At 41.7% G+C, this 18,325-nt stretch overlaps 1 protein-coding gene across 2 annotated transcripts; it reads left to right on the top strand.

Moving 5' to 3' along the window:
- The first annotated feature begins 538 nt into the window (after positions 1–538).
- sugt1 (SGT1 homolog, MIS12 kinetochore complex assembly cochaperone) lies at positions 539–18,107 on the top strand. 2 transcript variants are annotated; one of them, XM_085930791.1, is made up of 13 exons: positions 539–672; positions 769–817; positions 1,407–1,497; positions 1,724–1,793; positions 2,434–2,504; positions 2,760–2,813; positions 6,318–6,343; positions 6,527–6,552; positions 6,856–6,952; positions 9,074–9,181; positions 15,732–15,822; positions 16,551–16,723; positions 17,187–18,107. In XM_085930791.1, exons 1-13 carry the CDS (start codon positions 659–661, stop codon positions 17,286–17,288), a joined length of 972 nt encoding a protein of 323 aa, XP_085786917.1. In that variant the 5' UTR covers positions 539–658; the 3' UTR covers positions 17,289–18,107. The 2 variants fall into 2 exon arrangements, with proteins under 2 accessions (XP_085786917.1, XP_085786916.1); XM_085930790.1 differs by having other exon boundaries at positions 16,521–16,723.
- The last annotated feature ends 218 nt before the right edge of the window (positions 18,108–18,325 follow it).

The following is an 18,325-nucleotide window of genomic DNA, read 5'->3' as shown; positions in this document are numbered from 1 at the left end:
ATAAAAATATTGTTTTTCAAATTCAAGACATCAAGGTTTTTTACTGGCGCACAAAACGAGCCGTGCATGAACATCACCTTGTTCAATGAACAAAACAAACACAATGCATAAACTCAAACCAAATGACATACGTGCAAATCAATGTGACTTCTGTTGCCTTTGCGAGACCAGTTCAGATATACGTCATCATGAATTTACACGATAAATCAGGTGTGTTCGGACCTCAGCAGTGGAGGTTCTGCCGAACCCCTGAGACCGACTCACCGAACCCCTAAGATTCGATCGATTCTAGGTTAAGAATCACTGACCGAGAGTGAACCAAAAATGTCATCTTCTACTGTGTCACATTATTTGATCACATGAACGTGCATAACTAATATATATAACAACAATATAACTATTTATGTAACAACGTGAAATATATTTACAAACTAATAGTAAAATATCTCTCTAAATACATACTCCTGGTGTATTTAAACGTGATCTCTTACTACCCTTATAATAATGTACACTTTTACTTTGTATCATGCTTCATCAGTCTTCCAGAAAAACATACTCACATCCGGCTTCTAGCAACTTCAGCGGAAGTACCATCTCACGAGCGGTCCTGCTGGGCTGGCAAAAATAGAACTCTACCTGACCAACTAGCAACAAAGCAATGGCTACTAAACTGTAAGTTCAATAATAATAATAATAATAATAATAATAGAACATTTGCTTGCACATGCATTGTAGCTCCTAAATTGCTCTCTTTTCTTTCTGGATTAGTAGTTTCCCTGACAGCCTCATTGACGAAGACCCACAGAAAGCTCTCGAGGTAAACATTTATTAGCCATGCGCTAGTTGTAAACACGTGGATCAGAAATAGATTTGCGGTCGTGTTGGCGTTGATCGATTAGTAATTCAAGCTGCCACAGCTAGCTTTCTAAGACAATAACGTGGGTGCACACATGCAGGCTAACGTTAGCTTTTGCATTGATTATCACGAGCTAGCCTGGTTAGCCAAGGTAGCCTGCCTTGCCACCCTCGTTAAGTTTTATTCTCCATTGATTTTTGTGAAAAAGTATGTAATCGGAAGATTGATAATTAGGCCACTTACGAGTTTGTCTGAGTATTTAAAATCCACATTGAGGTTTGCTCTTGGTCGCCATGGTAACTTATGTAAATAGTTATCCTGAGTGTGTATCAGCCAAAGGTAAGAAAAAGTATCCTTTAAGTAGTTTTGTACATTTTTATTTAAGTAGAATTTTAAACTGGGATGAGTAACATAAGGCACAACGAAGGAAAGACATCCCCACATCCATTTAGCATTTATAAATCACTGGAATCTCCCCCCACCATTTTATAAATAACCTGAATTCTGTATATTTATCTATTACCAATATTAATAATTTTTCTCTTTAAAGGCACTGAATGAGGCCTTAAAAGAAGACGCCGACAACACTGAGTGGCTCTGTCAGCGTGCCTATGCTTACATACTTCTCAAAAACTACAGCTGTAAGTCTTCATGTTTCCAGCCTTTTTTTCAGGATTTTGGACCATTATTGTAGAATAGAATAGTAAGAACATTTATTTTGAATGAACAAGAAATGTATCATTTAGGATACTTTTATGTGAGCTTTTTCTGAGTGCACAAAACATTTGCTAACTTTTCCCTATTTTAAGAAAATCAAAATTGAAAAACCAACCCCACCACAACGTGTTTTATGTCACCTCTTTATAGGTGCTGTTAAAGATGCCAAGAAAGTGCAACAGCTGAATCCAGGCCTTTCCCTTGCCTTCATGCGAACAGGGTGTGTACAGTGGGTGTGGGATTAGATTTTATATTTCTAATAAAGATGTAGCTAGCAATAAATACCTTAATTTCTGAACAACAAAACACACCACGTGAAAGCTGCAGAAGCAGCTAAATTTAGCCATGTTAGCTGTTGCTGTCCTGTTGTCGGTTGCCAAAGAAACAACAGATGCGAGTCCCACTGCAGAGATGGCTGTATTTATCACACTTGTTCCCTATGCTATTTAAACTCAACTCAAGATTCTTGTATTCACTCTCAATTGCTCCTTAAACAGTAGTGCACCGCTCCGCATACAAACATCCGCATTTCTCTGTTAAGGCAGCCCACCCCACCCTCATGTGGCACTCCAACCACAAATGGCTGATGAATTTTCAATCAAGTCCATTCTCTTACTTTATTGGTCAGATGTGACAACTCCAGGTAAATCTATTGGTGGCTTGAAACTTATTGGTAAAACTTCATAAATAAACCATGTCACATTAAAAGCCACAGCGTTCAAAGAACATTACTTCTTCTGCAGCCACTTTTGTGCTTTAATCGGTACTCTCTCCTGGGTCATTTGTGTTGTTTGAATCAAGAAAGCATAAGCAGCCATTTCTTTTTTCTTTTCTTTTTTTTTATGTTTCCATACCTACAGAATACCAGAGTACCATTTGAACAACTATGAGTCAGCCCATGCAGCGTTCATTCAGGGACAACAACTGGATGGTGGGTGATTCTTTTGCAATTACGTGTTTGTCTCTGACATTTTTTATACATTTGCCGACGTTTGCTCGCTGCAAAGTGATAACTACAGTCTCTAATGTTTGTGGTTTTTCAAAGGAAACCCAACCATAATGACAAACCAGTTTGAAAATGTAACCACTAACCTCAACTATTAAGACATAGTTAGATATCTTATGTGTATAAATTTATTTTGGAAAAAAAAAACCCCAGAGAGCATCTTGTTTTTGTGTTTGACAGTTTCTGACAACTCATTTGAGGTTTGGATCAAGCGATGTGAGGAGATGTTGGGTGGTGAGTATTATGTTTTCCAGTGTATTTGTACATCACATGAAACTGATATTTGAACGTGCGTGCGCGTGCGTGCGCGTGTGTGTGTGTGTGTGTGCGCGTGTGTGTGTGTGTGTGCGTGCGTGCGTGCGTGCGTGCGTGCGTGCGCGCGCGCCATTTTTTTTTTTTTTTTTTTTTTTTTTTTTTTTTATAATATAAATAGCCACTGTTCAACCACAAACCTGCTGAAGCTGAGTTCATTGAAAGATGCAGCCCATAGTTTTTAAATACCCACTGTTCAACCACAAACCTGCTGAAGCTGAGTTCGTTGAAAGATGTAGCCCATATGTGTCAAACTCAAGGCCCAGGGGCCAGATACAAGCCCGTCCCATATCATTTTATGTGGCCCGCAGACAAATTGTGCATCAACTTCATGTCAATACTAAAGTTACAATTTGTCGTCACAGACATTGCTAGCAATTTGTATTAGCATTCCTCTTTTAAAAAATATGTAAACAGCTTTGACTAGTGTCTTATTTCTAAAATCATCAGTTTGTTGCATAGCCTACACAGCATATAGTATAAGGTGTTCACAGTCATAATGGCCCTCCGAAGGAAACTATGAGTAGGTTGTGGCCTGTTAGATGGGTGCCCACTCTAACTTATTTTTGCAAGAACCAAAAGAGACAGTATGCCCTTTTTTAAGCGCTTGCAAGTGGGGAGTCATTCGTCGCTGTGCATACAGCGATAATCGAATGTGGTCTGACTCAGGCCTCTTGCAAGAGCATTTTTTATTGAGTGAAACAGAGTGGGAGTGGGCAGGATGGGGGTGAAACCCCTGGCCTCTGATCAAATCATAGCAGGGTTTGTTTTACGATGTTGTTGGGTCTAAATATCATCAGACATTAAATCACATGCTGGAACAAAGAGTAGAAGACAACCAGGATGAGTTTACTCGCGAGGAGAACGATAGAGAAAGGAATCTCAGTTACAATCTCCATCAGTTCTGAGTTCCTCCTCCACGTGCTCCTCTTTTTAATGTTTTGGTTGCCCTGGTTACAGAGGCGTTGCTACACTAAAGGGAGGGGAGATAGTGGTTGTAGCAATGCTGATTAGCTAAGGAATGTAGTGTAGTGTGATTTAGCACTTGTCGGGCCTCGACCCCCGCATTGGGATTGCAGAGTCTGTTCTCTTCCCTCAACCAGTTGTCTTCTCCATGGGTGGCCAACTCCTCCTCGACTGTGATCAGATAACTTGAAGCACGTTGAATGCCGCTTACCTGTGGAACAATGCAACTAAACCCTTGCTAAGTTTATCTTCTTAGTAAACTAACACAACACATAATAATAATAATATCTAGTCCTACCTAAACATTTCAACACATATTAAGTAAATGTCAGGTAACTGGTATACAGTTCCTTAAACGAACATTGAGTAAATATGGGATAACTTTAATGTGTACTTCAAACTGTATATAACCAGTTTCGATCATCTACAATCTATGAATCAAAGCTACAGTTAACTAAAAGGAATGAAGTCCCTTTAAACGAAACAAAGAACATCTTGCCTATACAAAGAAGCCCTGCTCATTGTCAGTGAAGACTTCTTACAAAACAAACATAAAAGTAACATAAGGACAGGAAGGAAACATAAGGCTGACGGCGATCAAAAGACATTCCTTGAACTAAATACAAAGCATTTAGTTTAAAGGAGAGTCGTAAACTCGTAAAAGTTAAGGCCCCCTGGTCTGGCAGGCCAAGGCTTTCCTGAGATTACTCCAACAGATGTTGAGTAGACAGAACTATTTTGATTGCGTCTTCTACAGCTGGTCAATCAGTGCAAAGGATCTTAGCACTTTGTTTCCGGACCAAAAGGCGCACCGGATTATAAGGCGCACCTTCAATGAACGGCCCATTTAAAAACGTCCATATATAAGGCGCACCGGATTGATTATAAGGCGCATAAAATAGAAGCTATACTGCAACAAACTGCGGTTGACTAGGGTTGCAATATGCATCCACTAGCCAATAACCAATGAGCCCTCTGTAAACAATCTCGTTTCTCAAACTATCCTATAAAATGATCAGAACTGACTAAAGTTTGATCTAACACCTTGGTACTGCTTACCTATGTTTCCCTTCCATATCGATCCGTAAATTTACTCGAAACATTAACAGAGCATCCGATTTTGACATGAAATAGCCTCGTGCGTATAGCAGCTATCACTATAGCATTAGCGACCCGCAAACTCCCATGAGCCTCAGCAAAGTGTAAACAATCACGTTTCTCAAACGAGGGCTTAAAAAATGATCGGAACTGACTAAAGTTTGATCTAACACCTTGGTACTGCTTACCTATGTTTCCATTCCATATCGATCCGTAAATTTACTCGAAACATTAACAGAGCAGCCCATTTTGACATGAAATAGCATCGTGCGTATAGCAGCTATCACTATAGCGTTAGCCACCCGCAAACTCCCATGAGCCTCAGCTCGCAGACTCCCACGAGCCTCAGCAAAGTGTAAACAATCGCGTTTCTCAAACAAGGGCTTAAAAAAAAGCTCAGAACTGACTAAAGTTTGATCTAACACCTTGGTACTGCTTACCTATGTTTCCCTTCCGTATCGATCCGTAAATGTACTCGAAACATAAACAGAGCAGCCTATTTTGACATGAAATAGCCTCGTGCGTATAGCAACTATCACTATAGCATTAGTCACCCGCAAACTCCCTACTAAAACGTACTGAAAATTTTGGCAGAGCAACGTGTACAACCAGTATGGATCAACAATGGATCATAAATGGAGCCATATTAAAGGCGCACCGGACTATAAGGCGCCCTGTCGGCTTTTGAGAAAAGTTTAGGTTTTTAGGTGCGCCTTATAGTCCGGAAAATACGGTACTTTGTTAAGACAGAACAAGCTTAGGTTAATTACTACAGGTTACAGTCCAACATAATATGATCAACCTAATCTATTCAACCCTAACATGGCCCGCAACAAAAATGAGTTTGACCCACTTGATGTAGCTCATATTATGTTGTCTCATCCATCTCGTGTAAACGACAAATATGCTTTATGCATCTGCCAGCGGGATGTGATTCATCAACGTTGGAGAGCCCCAATTAGACTGATTTGCTTCATAAGCCCACCAAGACAGCAGACAAGCACTTACCCGCATCCATGACCTGATTAAGACAACATAACTTCTTGTCATCTCTTTCCTCTTCACTGTCCGTGTTCTCTCTGTATGTTTATGCCATTGAATATTGTTTAACTGGATGAAATGCAATTCAGGCTTCCTCATGCTTCCAAGATATATTTATTGCTTTTTATTTCTTATTGGGCATGGGTGGTCCAGTAAACAAGCCAGTAGCAAATTTGTGTTGCATTTTTTTGTTGTCAATTTGTCTTGCTGGGGGAAAAATAACTAATGTGGAAAAAGTCAGACTTGAATTGTTTAGAAGATGATCTAAAATTCTAAACCTTTGCACGTCACACAACCAGATTTTCCTTTTTCATCCTGCAGAAAAGCCGCACAACGGCAGTGACTCGGTGAGTTCTGCATGGCCACCTGGGGGAGTCGTTGGTCCTCTGCATCAATAACACTAGTTCTTTCCGTATAGCAACCCACAAAACTCATTGTATATCTGTGTTGTTTGTTTTGTTTGCTTTGTTTCTTGCTCAACATAATGTTGTTCTCTTTTTATATAATTGCTTTGGGGCTAAATTGTGCAGCAAATACCAGCAGTGCCACATGTGAAGTAAGTATACCACATAATTATGGATGGATGGATTTGTTGCTATTCTGATGTGTTAATACAGTCACAGCGGGATTTGAGCCATGGGTTTATTTAATTAATTTTTATTCCACAAACGTGAATCAAAAACGCATGAATATAACCTAAAGGAGGAGAAAAGAAAAGAACTTCCACTTTAAGAATAAATGGCTTATAGTTTTGCGCATACAATATTGCAAACAAAAGTATTTTTTAAATTGTAGTTGGTAGCCTAATAAGGCATTTAACCCATTTGAATGTATTTCGCTCATTGGGTGTCTCTTGCAGACATGACTGGTACCAAACAGAATCTCAAGTCATCGTCTCCGTTATGGCAAGAAATGTGCCGAAGGACGCTGTGTGTGTCAACTTCATGGAAAAAGAGGTATAAATGCCCTTTTGAGTTTAAACCATTTTTATTTTAATATGTGCACATCGGATGCTTGACAGATTGATTTGCTTGTACCATTCACACTGAACTGGCAGAAAGCGTGACTTTGCCTTGTCCGTGACTCAAACATCACACCACAATTCTCACATATAGATGTTCCCGAAAATTACGGTATAGATCTAAGAACAATTTAGCCTCACCCCATTTGCAGACCTCCTAATTGCCTGAAGATAGGAGGTGTAACTGATATCAGAACAGCCACGCTGGGCCCACGCCTCTGGGGACAGTCGTCTTCCTCTCCCCTTTATTCAAGATTCAAGAGTTTTTATTCGCCATGTTTGAGCATGCCAAACAAGGAATTTTACTTTGGTACATCACAGCCTCTGTTCAACATTTAGGTGACTAACAACACTCAGGACATGTGAAAAATGACAAATATTCTCAAACATCCCCTGATCTTAAACTCCGAGGGCAAGGAAAAACTCCAACTAGGACAAATGAGAAACCTTGCTTGAGAAGAGACCACAGATAGGAGGGTCCCTCTTCCAGGATGACCAGGCTGCAATGGATGCAGAGAGGACACATACGTAGTACAAAGTGTAGACAATTCACAAAAGGTGTGGAGAGCAGGATGTTATTGCACAGCAATGACTCTGAGATTCTTAAGAGTGGTGTGAGTTCATCAGAGCAACAGCCTGGGGGAAGAAGCTGTCTTTGTGTCTGCTGGTTTTGGCGTACAGAGCTCTATAACGCCGTCCGGAGGGGAGTAGTTCAAACAGACTGCAACCTGGGTGAGAAGAATCTGTAGAGATGTTACTTGCACGTTTCCTGGTCCTGGACAGGTACAAGTCTTGGATAGATGGGAGGTTGATTCCAATTATCTTTTCTGCAGTCCTGATTGTCCGTTGTAGTCTGTGCTTGTCTAGTTTGGAGGCCTATCCAAACCAGACAGTGATGGAGGTGCAGAGGACAGACTGAATGATGGCAGTGTAGAAGGTCTTCAGCAGCTCCCACGGCAGGTTGAACTTCTTGAGCTGTCTCAGGAAGTACAGCCTCTGCTGGGCCTTCTTCCAGACAGAGTTTATGTGGCTAGTTCATTTCAGGTCCTGAGAGATTGTGGTTCCCAGTAACTTGAAGGTGTCTGTGGAGAGAATAGCATTACTGTGGATAGTGAGGGGGAAAAGAGGTGAAGGGTTTCGCCTGAAGTCCACTGTCATCTCCACGGTCTTGAGCGGGTTAAGCTCCAGGTGGTTTTGGCTGCACCAGTGGACCAGCCGCTATATTTCTACTCCTCTCATCTCTCAACGGCTGACTGCAGGGCACCCCAGGGAACAACTTAAGTCTTTTTTTTAAAATATAAGAATAACAAATGGAGTTTACCCTCAAGAAATCCTCGTTCTAAAATCACATAGTCACATATCTGTATTTCACACCAAAGCTCCTTCTGTGGTGTGGAGTCAGATACGTGTGCGCTTTTATTAGGTCACTATATACAAAGGAAATTAAAGATGAAAGGCAAGAGTTCCATTTCTTTTCCCTGGCGGATGAGTGCGCTGCACTTGTATACCTACATCCAGACACCGCCGGAATTCTTGATGCGATGAATATTAAGGCTCTGATTGTTTTAAGAATTGCCCAAAGCGACACGCTAACTGTCGAAGTATTTGCTCCAGATGAATTATTTCATTTAGGCCTGATTGAATCGGAACCAGTGTGTTTTCAGCTTTGTTTGCTGAGCCAAACTGCAGGCACTTGTCGACTTTCTAGTCATGTTCTATATAAGGGCACCTTTTGGCTTGTGATAAGTTTGGGCATTTGGGACCTTGCCGAGGTTACGTCGCTCGCTGTAAGCTAACAAGCCACCCATCCACTCCCAATGAGTGACAGATCGGCAGTGTATCGGAGCTGTCTGACCCTCCATCGTCTCTAATCACTCAGCAGCACCAAATCAGATGTTTATTTTTCTTGAACATGCAGAGATTTTAAGCGCTCTAAAGAATTTTTAACAACATCCATTAAACATTTTTATTTGTCTATGTGGGTGATAGTTCAGAAATGGTAGTCAGTGACTTTTTTTTTATTTTTATAAACATGTTATCCATGTGCTTTCTGCAGCTCTCAGCCTCAATAAGGCTGACATCTGGGGAAAATTACGACCTCAACCTCCACCTTCTGCATCCCATCATCCCGCAACAAAGCACCTTCCGGGTCCTCACCACCAAGGTTTGTTGTTGTCTGTTTGTTGGGACCGTGCGTGACCTTAGAATGGCTTTTAAAACTGTGGCTGTGAACAGTTATGAAGAAAGATTATGATAATCATTTAAAGTGGACATCTGTGCTTGTTGCTCAATGAGTCATACACGTTAAAAAAATGTTTAATGAGACAGATGACACGTTTATGAATCAGAAACAAACTTGAAAGCTGCCATTTTGTGTTATTCCGTGATCCCTAACCGTTAGAGCAGTCGCACAAATAGCAATCATTTCATGTATTTGTATCAAGACATTGAAAATACCACCCACCATGATGTGAAATGTTTTATAATTTGTGAGACCTGTACTAATTTCGGTCCAATATTACGCAGCCACTATGTCCAGTCTTCTCAGTAATTCTGCTTTGTTTCTGATACATTTGGCACCAGCATTTGTTAAACTATTGAACGAGCTGCCACTTCCCATAGTTCCTTAATCCCGCTAAAGCTCTCTGAAAGAGAAGAAATGAAGAAATCCTCGCCGGCTATACACATTGAGGTCGGTATTCGCTCTGTCCTATCATGGTCATTCAGGCTGCACACATTTGAGTTCCTCAGCACTTTAAAGTGATTACAGGCCTAATGAGCGCGAAGGGCACTGTTTTAAAACTATAAACTAATTAGTGGGTATTAGTTTGATGTGTGCTGATGACTGTGTGCAGATTCAAAGTTTTGCCCGCTGTCAAGTTTTATCCTGAGTCTAAGGACTAAAGGTTCTTTTTTGTGACAGTTATTGGTGTCTTTTCAGGGTTGGCCAATGTAGAATTTGCTAAACTGTCAGTGGATTTTAGCCCAGTCTTTATTTAATGAACTACATTCTCATCTCATCTTCATTCAGCCATGAAAATACATAGTGATTCAGTAGCAGTTATTATTTAATGTGGAGGTTTGAATCTCATCTAGTCTAGTTTTGTGCATCGACATCCTTTTTTTCAGTAATACGTCTTCAGTCTTCTCACTGATTAACGCTAATCTGAAGAAAGATATTTCTCATCCAGGTATGTCCAAGAGAACGTGAGAGAAGTGTGGAATTTTTAGACTCTCCTTGAAAATTCTGTAATTACTTGCACAGAAGCTTCTCTTCCTTTGTGTCCATTGTCTCCACTTGCCACAGAGTGCTGACCCGAACCCAAAAAAAAGTACCTTGGATTTTCCATGGCAACAGCAGACACTGCATACCAAGGTGCACGTCTGCTGCTACTTAATGAGGGCCTACTCTGAGCGACTTAGTCATTTTGGGCAGCCTCTTTGTACATCTGCACATCTTTTTTTTTTTTTTTTTCTTAACTCCTGATATGCTGTCTTTGACTTTTTCTTCTGTTAGTCTCCGAGGCCCCCCTCATGACACGCACACACCACCGTTCCTTAACGCTGGCGCACACCCATACAGACAGGCAGACACAGTCACACGCACCTACCTTGAGTATAATGCGGCAGTGTTCAAACTTCCCCACAAAGCCCTGACTGTGTGCTTGATCTACTGGGCTTCTCTGGTATACATGGCCCTTAGGTATGTGCACACACACGCCCGTGCGTAGACACACGTACACACACAGCCCTCATTAGTAACTCTGTTCCAAAATGACTTAGGTGACCACGTGTGTACACTTGCATGACAATGTGAACCTATGAAGCCTCGTTTCAATTTTCCCGAGCCTTTTTCTTTGAATTACCTTCGAGTAGAAAAGTCACTTGGAAGTGTGAAAGATTGGCGAAATCAAGTTTCTTCACACTGGCGGCATGTATTTAAAGTGAGCATTTAAAAAAAAAAAAAAAAAGGATACATTGCTTTGAGAGCTGTCGATTGATTCTGAGATAGAATTCTTGCGCCACATCTCCTTGTTTTAGCCTTGTTGATTTAAAGGAATCTTATTAGCGGCGCACTCACATGCATGCGCACGCTCGTGCTCATTCATTCATTCATTCATTTTCTGAACCGCTTTGTCCCCACGGGGGTCGCGGGCGTGCTGGAGCCTATCCCAGCCGTCATCGGGCAGCAGGCGGGGGACACCCTGAACTGGTTGCCAGCCAATCGCAGGGCACACACAGACGAACAACCACCCGCACTCGCACTCACACCTAGGGGCAATTTGGAGTGCTCAATCGGCCTACCAAGCATGTCTTTGGGATGTGGGAGGAAACCGGAGTGCCCGGAGAAAACCCACGCGGGCTCGGGGAGAACATGCAAACTCCACACAGGGAGGGCAGGAGGTGGAATCGAACTTGCACCCTTCTAACTGTGAGGCGGACGTGCTACCCCGTGCACCACCGAGCCGCCACCACTCGTGCTCATATAAACACAAATTCAAACATCATTCCCATTCCAAGTGTGTGTGCGTTTGGTCACACATTATTGACAGTCTGACCTCTTCCTGTCCACCACCACAATAGACATTCAAACCGCAGGGGTCACCGCCACAACGGCGAGCCAATTACACACCAGTGTGTTTGATCAGAGTAGACGGTTGATTTGCGCACAAGCACGCAAGCACACAAATGTACACGTAAACACAACTTCAAATCCACATTTCTGTTTCTGTTCAATCCAAAGATATTTTTTTCTGCAAATAGCTCGTATTGTCTTCCCTCTTTAATTTCCATGCCTAAAATGTAAAGATTTATTTCATAAACGTGTCGTTGGAGCTGAGGCTTTTTTAAATCCGCAGGGTTCTGAAAAGAAGGCGCTTAGGAGGGGGCATTTGACAACTGACACGAGACCCCAGTGCCACTCGTGTGCGCGCCACCTGAGGTCATGATGGTGGTGGCCCTCCATGTGGTTATTCTGTCACATTCCTTTACGGGCCGTCGCTTCGCCTGTCACACACAAGGAAATGCACACAGCGCCTGGCCTGCCATTTCGTTAAAGGCAGAAAACGCAGATGTGGCAGCAGATTAATGTTGTATGGCCCAGAAGCACGCACATGGACACACACACATGCACACGCATAAAGTCCACTACATTTAGCACTACAAAAATATTTAAGACCCTGGTGTCAACTGCAACACTGGCTGGCCTTTTTTAAATTATTATTTGTTATTCGTTCTAGGAGTTTCAACCCATTTCAGAAGAAATCCACTCGCAAGATTGTTGTTATTCTTGATGAGCAGTGAAAATTGTTATTAATGTGTTTGTAACATTAGTGGGAAACACCATGAAATAAAAGAGCAGAAATTAGCATAATCACAAATACTAAGTACCAGGACCACTACTACTTTTGCGACATCAAATTTCCTGAAAAAAGAGTGACAGATAATTTTAAAGAAAGACCTACCGTATTTTTCGGACTATAAGTCTCGTTTTCTTTCATAGTTTGGGTGGGGGGGGGCGACTTATACTCAGGAGCGACTTATATGTGAATTTTTTCACAAATTTTCATAATTCAAATATCCGCGGTGTAGTGAAACCGCAATAAACAAACCGCGATGTAGCAAGGGATTACTGTAATTTGAACTGCAACTGACATCAGCGGCGCGGCGGTTGTATACATAAAAGACAAAGGATTTAATCACGGGATGACAAAGAGCCCCATGTTTGAAGGATTTCATGATTTGGAGTGACACAAGGTTTGAAAAACGTGTTATTTATGTTATAGTTATTTGATATATTTTATTTTGTGGAGCAACATGTATATGTTTTTATCGTTACAGTTCAGTAGTTGTTGGCTCCTTAAAGTCTTGTTTTGTTAAATAAAGAGCCATTTACCAAACCCACATCTTTCCTGGTACTTTGTTAACGCTACAATATAGTTATATACTAGATCTGTGCGGCGCATGCGCGCGTTGTTGACATAAAGGATGAGGAATTTGATCGATGGACTTAATGATTTGGCGTGACACAGATGGTTTGATAATATTGTTGTTATATGATAGTTATTTGATATATACTTTATATATCGTTATATGGGTCTGTGGAATAATTAGAAATGCAACTCACGACGAGTCCGACGTCAGCGGCGCAGCGCATACGTGTTTACATAAAGGACGATCAATGGATTTAATTAATTGGATTGACGCAGATGGTTTGATTAACGTGTTGTTTATGTAATACTTACTTGAATAACTCTGAATGTTACGTCAGGCCCGTTCTCAGCTTCTCGTTTGTGTATATGTCATGTTAGCATACCGTATCGTTTAGCCTGTTGTTGCTGGTTCATGTCTGTTCTTGGTGTTGGATTTTGACAAATACATTTGCCCCAAAAGTGCGACTTGTACTCAGGTGCAACTTATATATCTTTTTTCTTTTTTTTGTGCATTATATGGCTGGTGCGACTTATACTCCGGAGCGACTTTTAGTCTGAAAAATACAGTATATATATTCCAAAATAGTCATTTGATGCAAATTTTCTAGTCTTCATATTTTTCATTTCTAGTTTCTGATTATAAAATAGCCACAAAATGGCAGCCTTGAAAAAATGCTTGTATGTGTGCCGCTACCTGGTATCGCTACTTGGCCATCCCTATCAAACAATTCCACTGTGCCCGCTTTTCACAGATTGGGAAGAATGTTTGAAAATTAGTCCTGCTTAAAACTAGTGCGCTCAATAGAACCAACAATTTTTTTGTTTTGTTTACTGCTACATCAAATGGTGGCACTTAGAACGACCTAAACCAAAGCCACACACCAAGGTAATTAGACAGGGGCAATCTTTTTTTTTCCGTCTCTTTTCTCCCTGTCTGCACTCTGTGGCACTCTGCCTCCTCTTCACCACTTGTCCACCTCCGATTTCCTCTCCAATTCTGGTGCCCTCATAAATGAAGCAACACATTGCCCAGTAGAGCGGAGATGTTCCTTAATTGCACTGACATATCAAAGGCTGCCTTGCACATGCACACAGATTTATATACCGTAGTTTTCGGACTATAAGTCGCGGTTTTTGTCATAGTTAGGGTGGGGTGGGCGACTTATACTCAGGAGCAACTTATATGTGATTTTTTTCACAAAATTCAAAAATCTACAATGTAGTGAAACCATGATAAAAAAAAAACGCGATGTAGCAAGGGATTACTGTCATTTGAACTGCAAGTGACGTCACCCGTGCCGCGCGGCGGTTGTTTACATAAAGGGCAAAGAATTCGATCACGGGATGACGAAGATGACGAAGGGCCCCACGTACTACTGGCATCATTAGCGGCTTTGTTTGTAAGTGGCATGGAGGACAAAGAGTTTGAAGGATTTAATGATTTGGAGTGACACAAGGTTTGAAAAACGATTATGGCTTTTACGCACGCCGATCCTTCTCGACGGGAGCTCTCTTTCACCTCCGTGGCTGGAAGTTCAGTAGTTGTTGGCTCGTTGAACTCTTGTTTTGTTAAATAAAGAGCCGTTTACCAAACCCACGTCTTTCCTGGTACTTTGTTAACGCTACAATATAGTTATATACTAGATCTCTGCAGCGCACGCGCGGTGTTGTTGACAAAAAGAACGAGGAATTTGATTGATGGATTTAATGATTTGGAGTGACACAGATGGTTTGATAATATTGTTGTAATATGATAGTAATTTGAAATATACTTTATATATCGTTATATGGGTCTGTGGAATAATTAGAAATGCAACTTACAACGGGTCCGACGTGAGCATATGCGGCACATACGCGGCATTGTTTACATAAAGCAAGATCGATGGATTTAATAAATTGGAGTGACACAGATGGTTTTATAAACGTGTTATTTATGTAATACTTACTTGAATAACTCTGAATGTTAGTCAGGCCCGTTCTCAGCTCCTCGTTTGTGTATATGTTACGTTAGCATACTGTATCGTTTAGCCTGTTGTTGCCGGTTCATGTCCGTTTTTGGTGTTGGATTTTGACAAATAAATTTGCCCCAAAAGTGCGACTTATACTCCGCTGCGACTTGTATATGTTTTTTTCGCTTTATTGTGCATTTTATGGCTGGTGCGACTTATACTCCGGAGCGACCTATAGTCCGAAAATTACGGTACATCAGACACACGTCATTAATGGTTGGTGGCATGGGTCTTACAACTGACTATATCTTGCGTGTTTGGCTGGTATGTGCCTGTCAGGGTAGCTCAACATTAAATGCAAGTCCATGCCAGCGTTTGCTGCATTGTTTTCTTCCTCATGTTTTCCTGGTGTAATGATTTGGATCAGATGCTCTGTAATGCCCCCATATACTCACATAGTTGCCAGGGAGCACACATACACACCCTGCTCATTCCATCTCTCACACTAGCCCTCTGGCTGACAGGCATCTCGTTAGTGCCGTATGTCTGTCAGTGTGCTACAAGATTGAGCTGTGCCCCCGCATATCCCCCAATGTGTCGTTCTCCCCCTCTCACACAAATGCACATTCACCGAAGCAGAGTCGACCAACGGCAGCTCAGAACAGACACACTCTGTGGCCTCAATAATGATCAGATGTCATGTATCTTCAAGATGTCACTCTAATAGAAGTGTTATTTTTGTCCCCACGCACCAAAGAAAAAGATTTTGTTACACATTGTTATCTCCCTTGTTCCTTCTCCTCCTCTCGCTTATGCTCCCCTTATCTGTCAGGTGGAGATGAAGATGAAGAAAACAGATGCCATCAGATGGGAGAAGCTCGAAGAAGAGGGACAGGAATCCAACCTCAAACACTTTGATCCAAGTCAGTCCGTAGTTTATGCATTTGTGCCGCCTCCGTCGACTTTCTCGGCTTTTCCTACCAAAGCCTCATGTTCGTTTTCTCTCTCCTGCTCTCGGACACTGCCTCCTTGCAAAAGTCATTTTGTGCTCTCAAAGAAAAACTGGCAAGTCCAGCTCTCCTAGTCTTTTCATTACTGTGACACCAGAAAAGAGGAGAGTTCTGACAACTTAATATAACTCCCACGTTCTATTGCCAAAAGAATTAATCGCTTTTGCGAGCCTGGACGCAGATGGGAAAGTTGAAGTGTGAAATCAAACTATCCATTGCCTTCAACCCGCTCAATCTCATTTGGTGTTTACTCGCTGTCGCATTTTAACACGAGCTTTGACATCCCCTAGTATGGGATCACACCGCTTTGGGTCCACACTTGGCCCCAATACGTCTGCTTCTTATTTGGTTTCTTATTTATGCAAATCTGCGTCCGGATTACATGCATCACTCTTCCCATTGAGCCGCTATTGCAGCCTTGCAGGAAATGCACAAATCCGATCATCTGATCCCTCGCTCCATTGAAATGCAAAATGGTTTTCTGACCGCATGTGGGTTAAGCGATAAACTAGCATTTTAAAACCCCAAAGTGACTTTGACTTGTTAAAGTATCATCAAAGCAAATCATTTCGCTGTCCGTAATTAAAACAACCATTGTGTTGCCAAAGCAGCTGTCCAACAAGCGCTCTTGTTGCAACCAGATCAGCACCGTACATCGTCTCACAACAACCGCAAATGGGACAAGATGGTGGAGGACATTACCGAGGAGGAGAAAAACGAGAAGTTGGAGGGTGACGCGGCGCTCAACCAGCTCTTCCAGCAAATCTATTCAGATGGCTCGGACGAAATCAAGCGCGCCATGAACAAGTCTTTTGTGAGTGCAACGCTTTCGTCATTTACCCAAATATGTATTTCAAAATGATGTCTCATGGCAGAATTCTCTCTCTCAAAAAAAAAGCCATCGATCCAGTTGGTGTAGCTCTAGTGTCAGCCATTTTGTGCAATGTTGTTGTTTTTGTGCTTTCACTTCAACTTTTGGCACTATTTGCTTATAAATTATCGCAAGATGGTGCTCAACAGAGGCATGAGAACGCAGTTGTCACAGCTAAAGCGGGAATCTGGTGCGGGTTTTTTTTTTTCACTCGTTTGAAAGATAGAGTTTTGTCTTGTGTATGAAGTGTGGAGAAGAAAAGACGTGAGTCAGTTCATCAGCTTGAAGTGCTGACTGTCCGACTGAATCCTGTGATTTGGGTTTTTGCATAACGAGACTGCCAATGAAATAGCTGTCCCATCCCACTGCAGTGATTTCTTTTTTTCTCTCCCCTTTGCCTGTGCAGACGGAGTCAAACGGCACGGTCCTGAGCACCAATTGGAAAGATGTTGGCAAGAGAAAAGTGGAAGCAAGCCCACCTGATGATGTTGAGTTGAAGAAGAACTGAACACCTCCCTCGCGTTTATTTTTTATTTTTTTCCCTCTCGGTTTGACCTGATCGTTCTCTACCTAACCCTGTCTGAAGTTCAGCGGGAGGGCTTCAAAACTTTTTGCTTTCCGCCTTCCACAGCATTTCACAACTGCGCTGTGTTCACTCAAGCGACTCCTCCCACCAACTAGTAAGTTCATTTCAGCTCAGCTCACCATCATGCAGTCAAGCTGATGAGTACAGGATGTCTACAAAACATAATAGGTGCCTGTAATACAAATTTGGAATGTACTCTTAAAATTACATTTTAAATGGTTTGTTTTAAATCCATTGTAGCGTTGGAAAAGCAAAATGTAGAACACTTGCAAAAATACAACAAAGGGAGTTTAATGCACAACATCCGGCTTGTTCCCTCGGCTAGCCATGCAGCGTGTTTATTTATTAGCAAAAACGACAAGCCTTGTTCAACAAAACGCGTGTTATTTCCCTCATGTTGCTACATGGCATTGTTGGCAGTTATAGTTCTTGTCAACCAATCACCAGCCTGCACCAAAATATGCGTTGGTAGCATATCAAACCCAAATGCACCAAACTGATTGGTGGCTTTTGTGCGGGTATCCATAGTATTTGCATCCTCGAAAGGCCTCCCTTGCCTATCAGTCAATTGGAATACTTTGAAAAATTTGAATCACATAATTAAGGACAGAAAAGGAAATAGACAAAAACATCCATTTGTATTAAAGGCCTTTATGCTTTCACGTTATCAGTGGTATGACGCCGCTTGTTGCACCCATGTGATCCCATTCAAGGTCTAAATAAAAGGTTTCTTGTTTGTCATTTACGTCGTCTCTGACAATTGTTTCGGACAGGTTGAAAAGTCTTGGGGGCGGGTGTGGCGAGGATCTGTCAGCCCAAAGAACAGCAATCTAGGATGGCAGGGAGCCAAGTTGGGTTTATATCATATGATGGTGGCAATTCAGTGTGGCATCACTGATATGAAAGAAGGATGCTTCAGGTATGTCCTCCAGCTGAAGGATTTTGTTTATTTATTTTAC

This window comes from Syngnathus leptorhynchus, chromosome 14, assembly GCF_054491065.1.
Source record: "Syngnathus leptorhynchus isolate UIUO chromosome 14, UIUO_Slep, whole genome shotgun sequence".
Lineage (NCBI taxonomy): Eukaryota > Metazoa > Chordata > Actinopteri > Syngnathiformes > Syngnathidae > Syngnathus > Syngnathus leptorhynchus.
The sequence above is the reverse complement of the archived record's forward strand: the minus strand, read 5'-3'. Positions and strand labels throughout refer to the sequence as shown.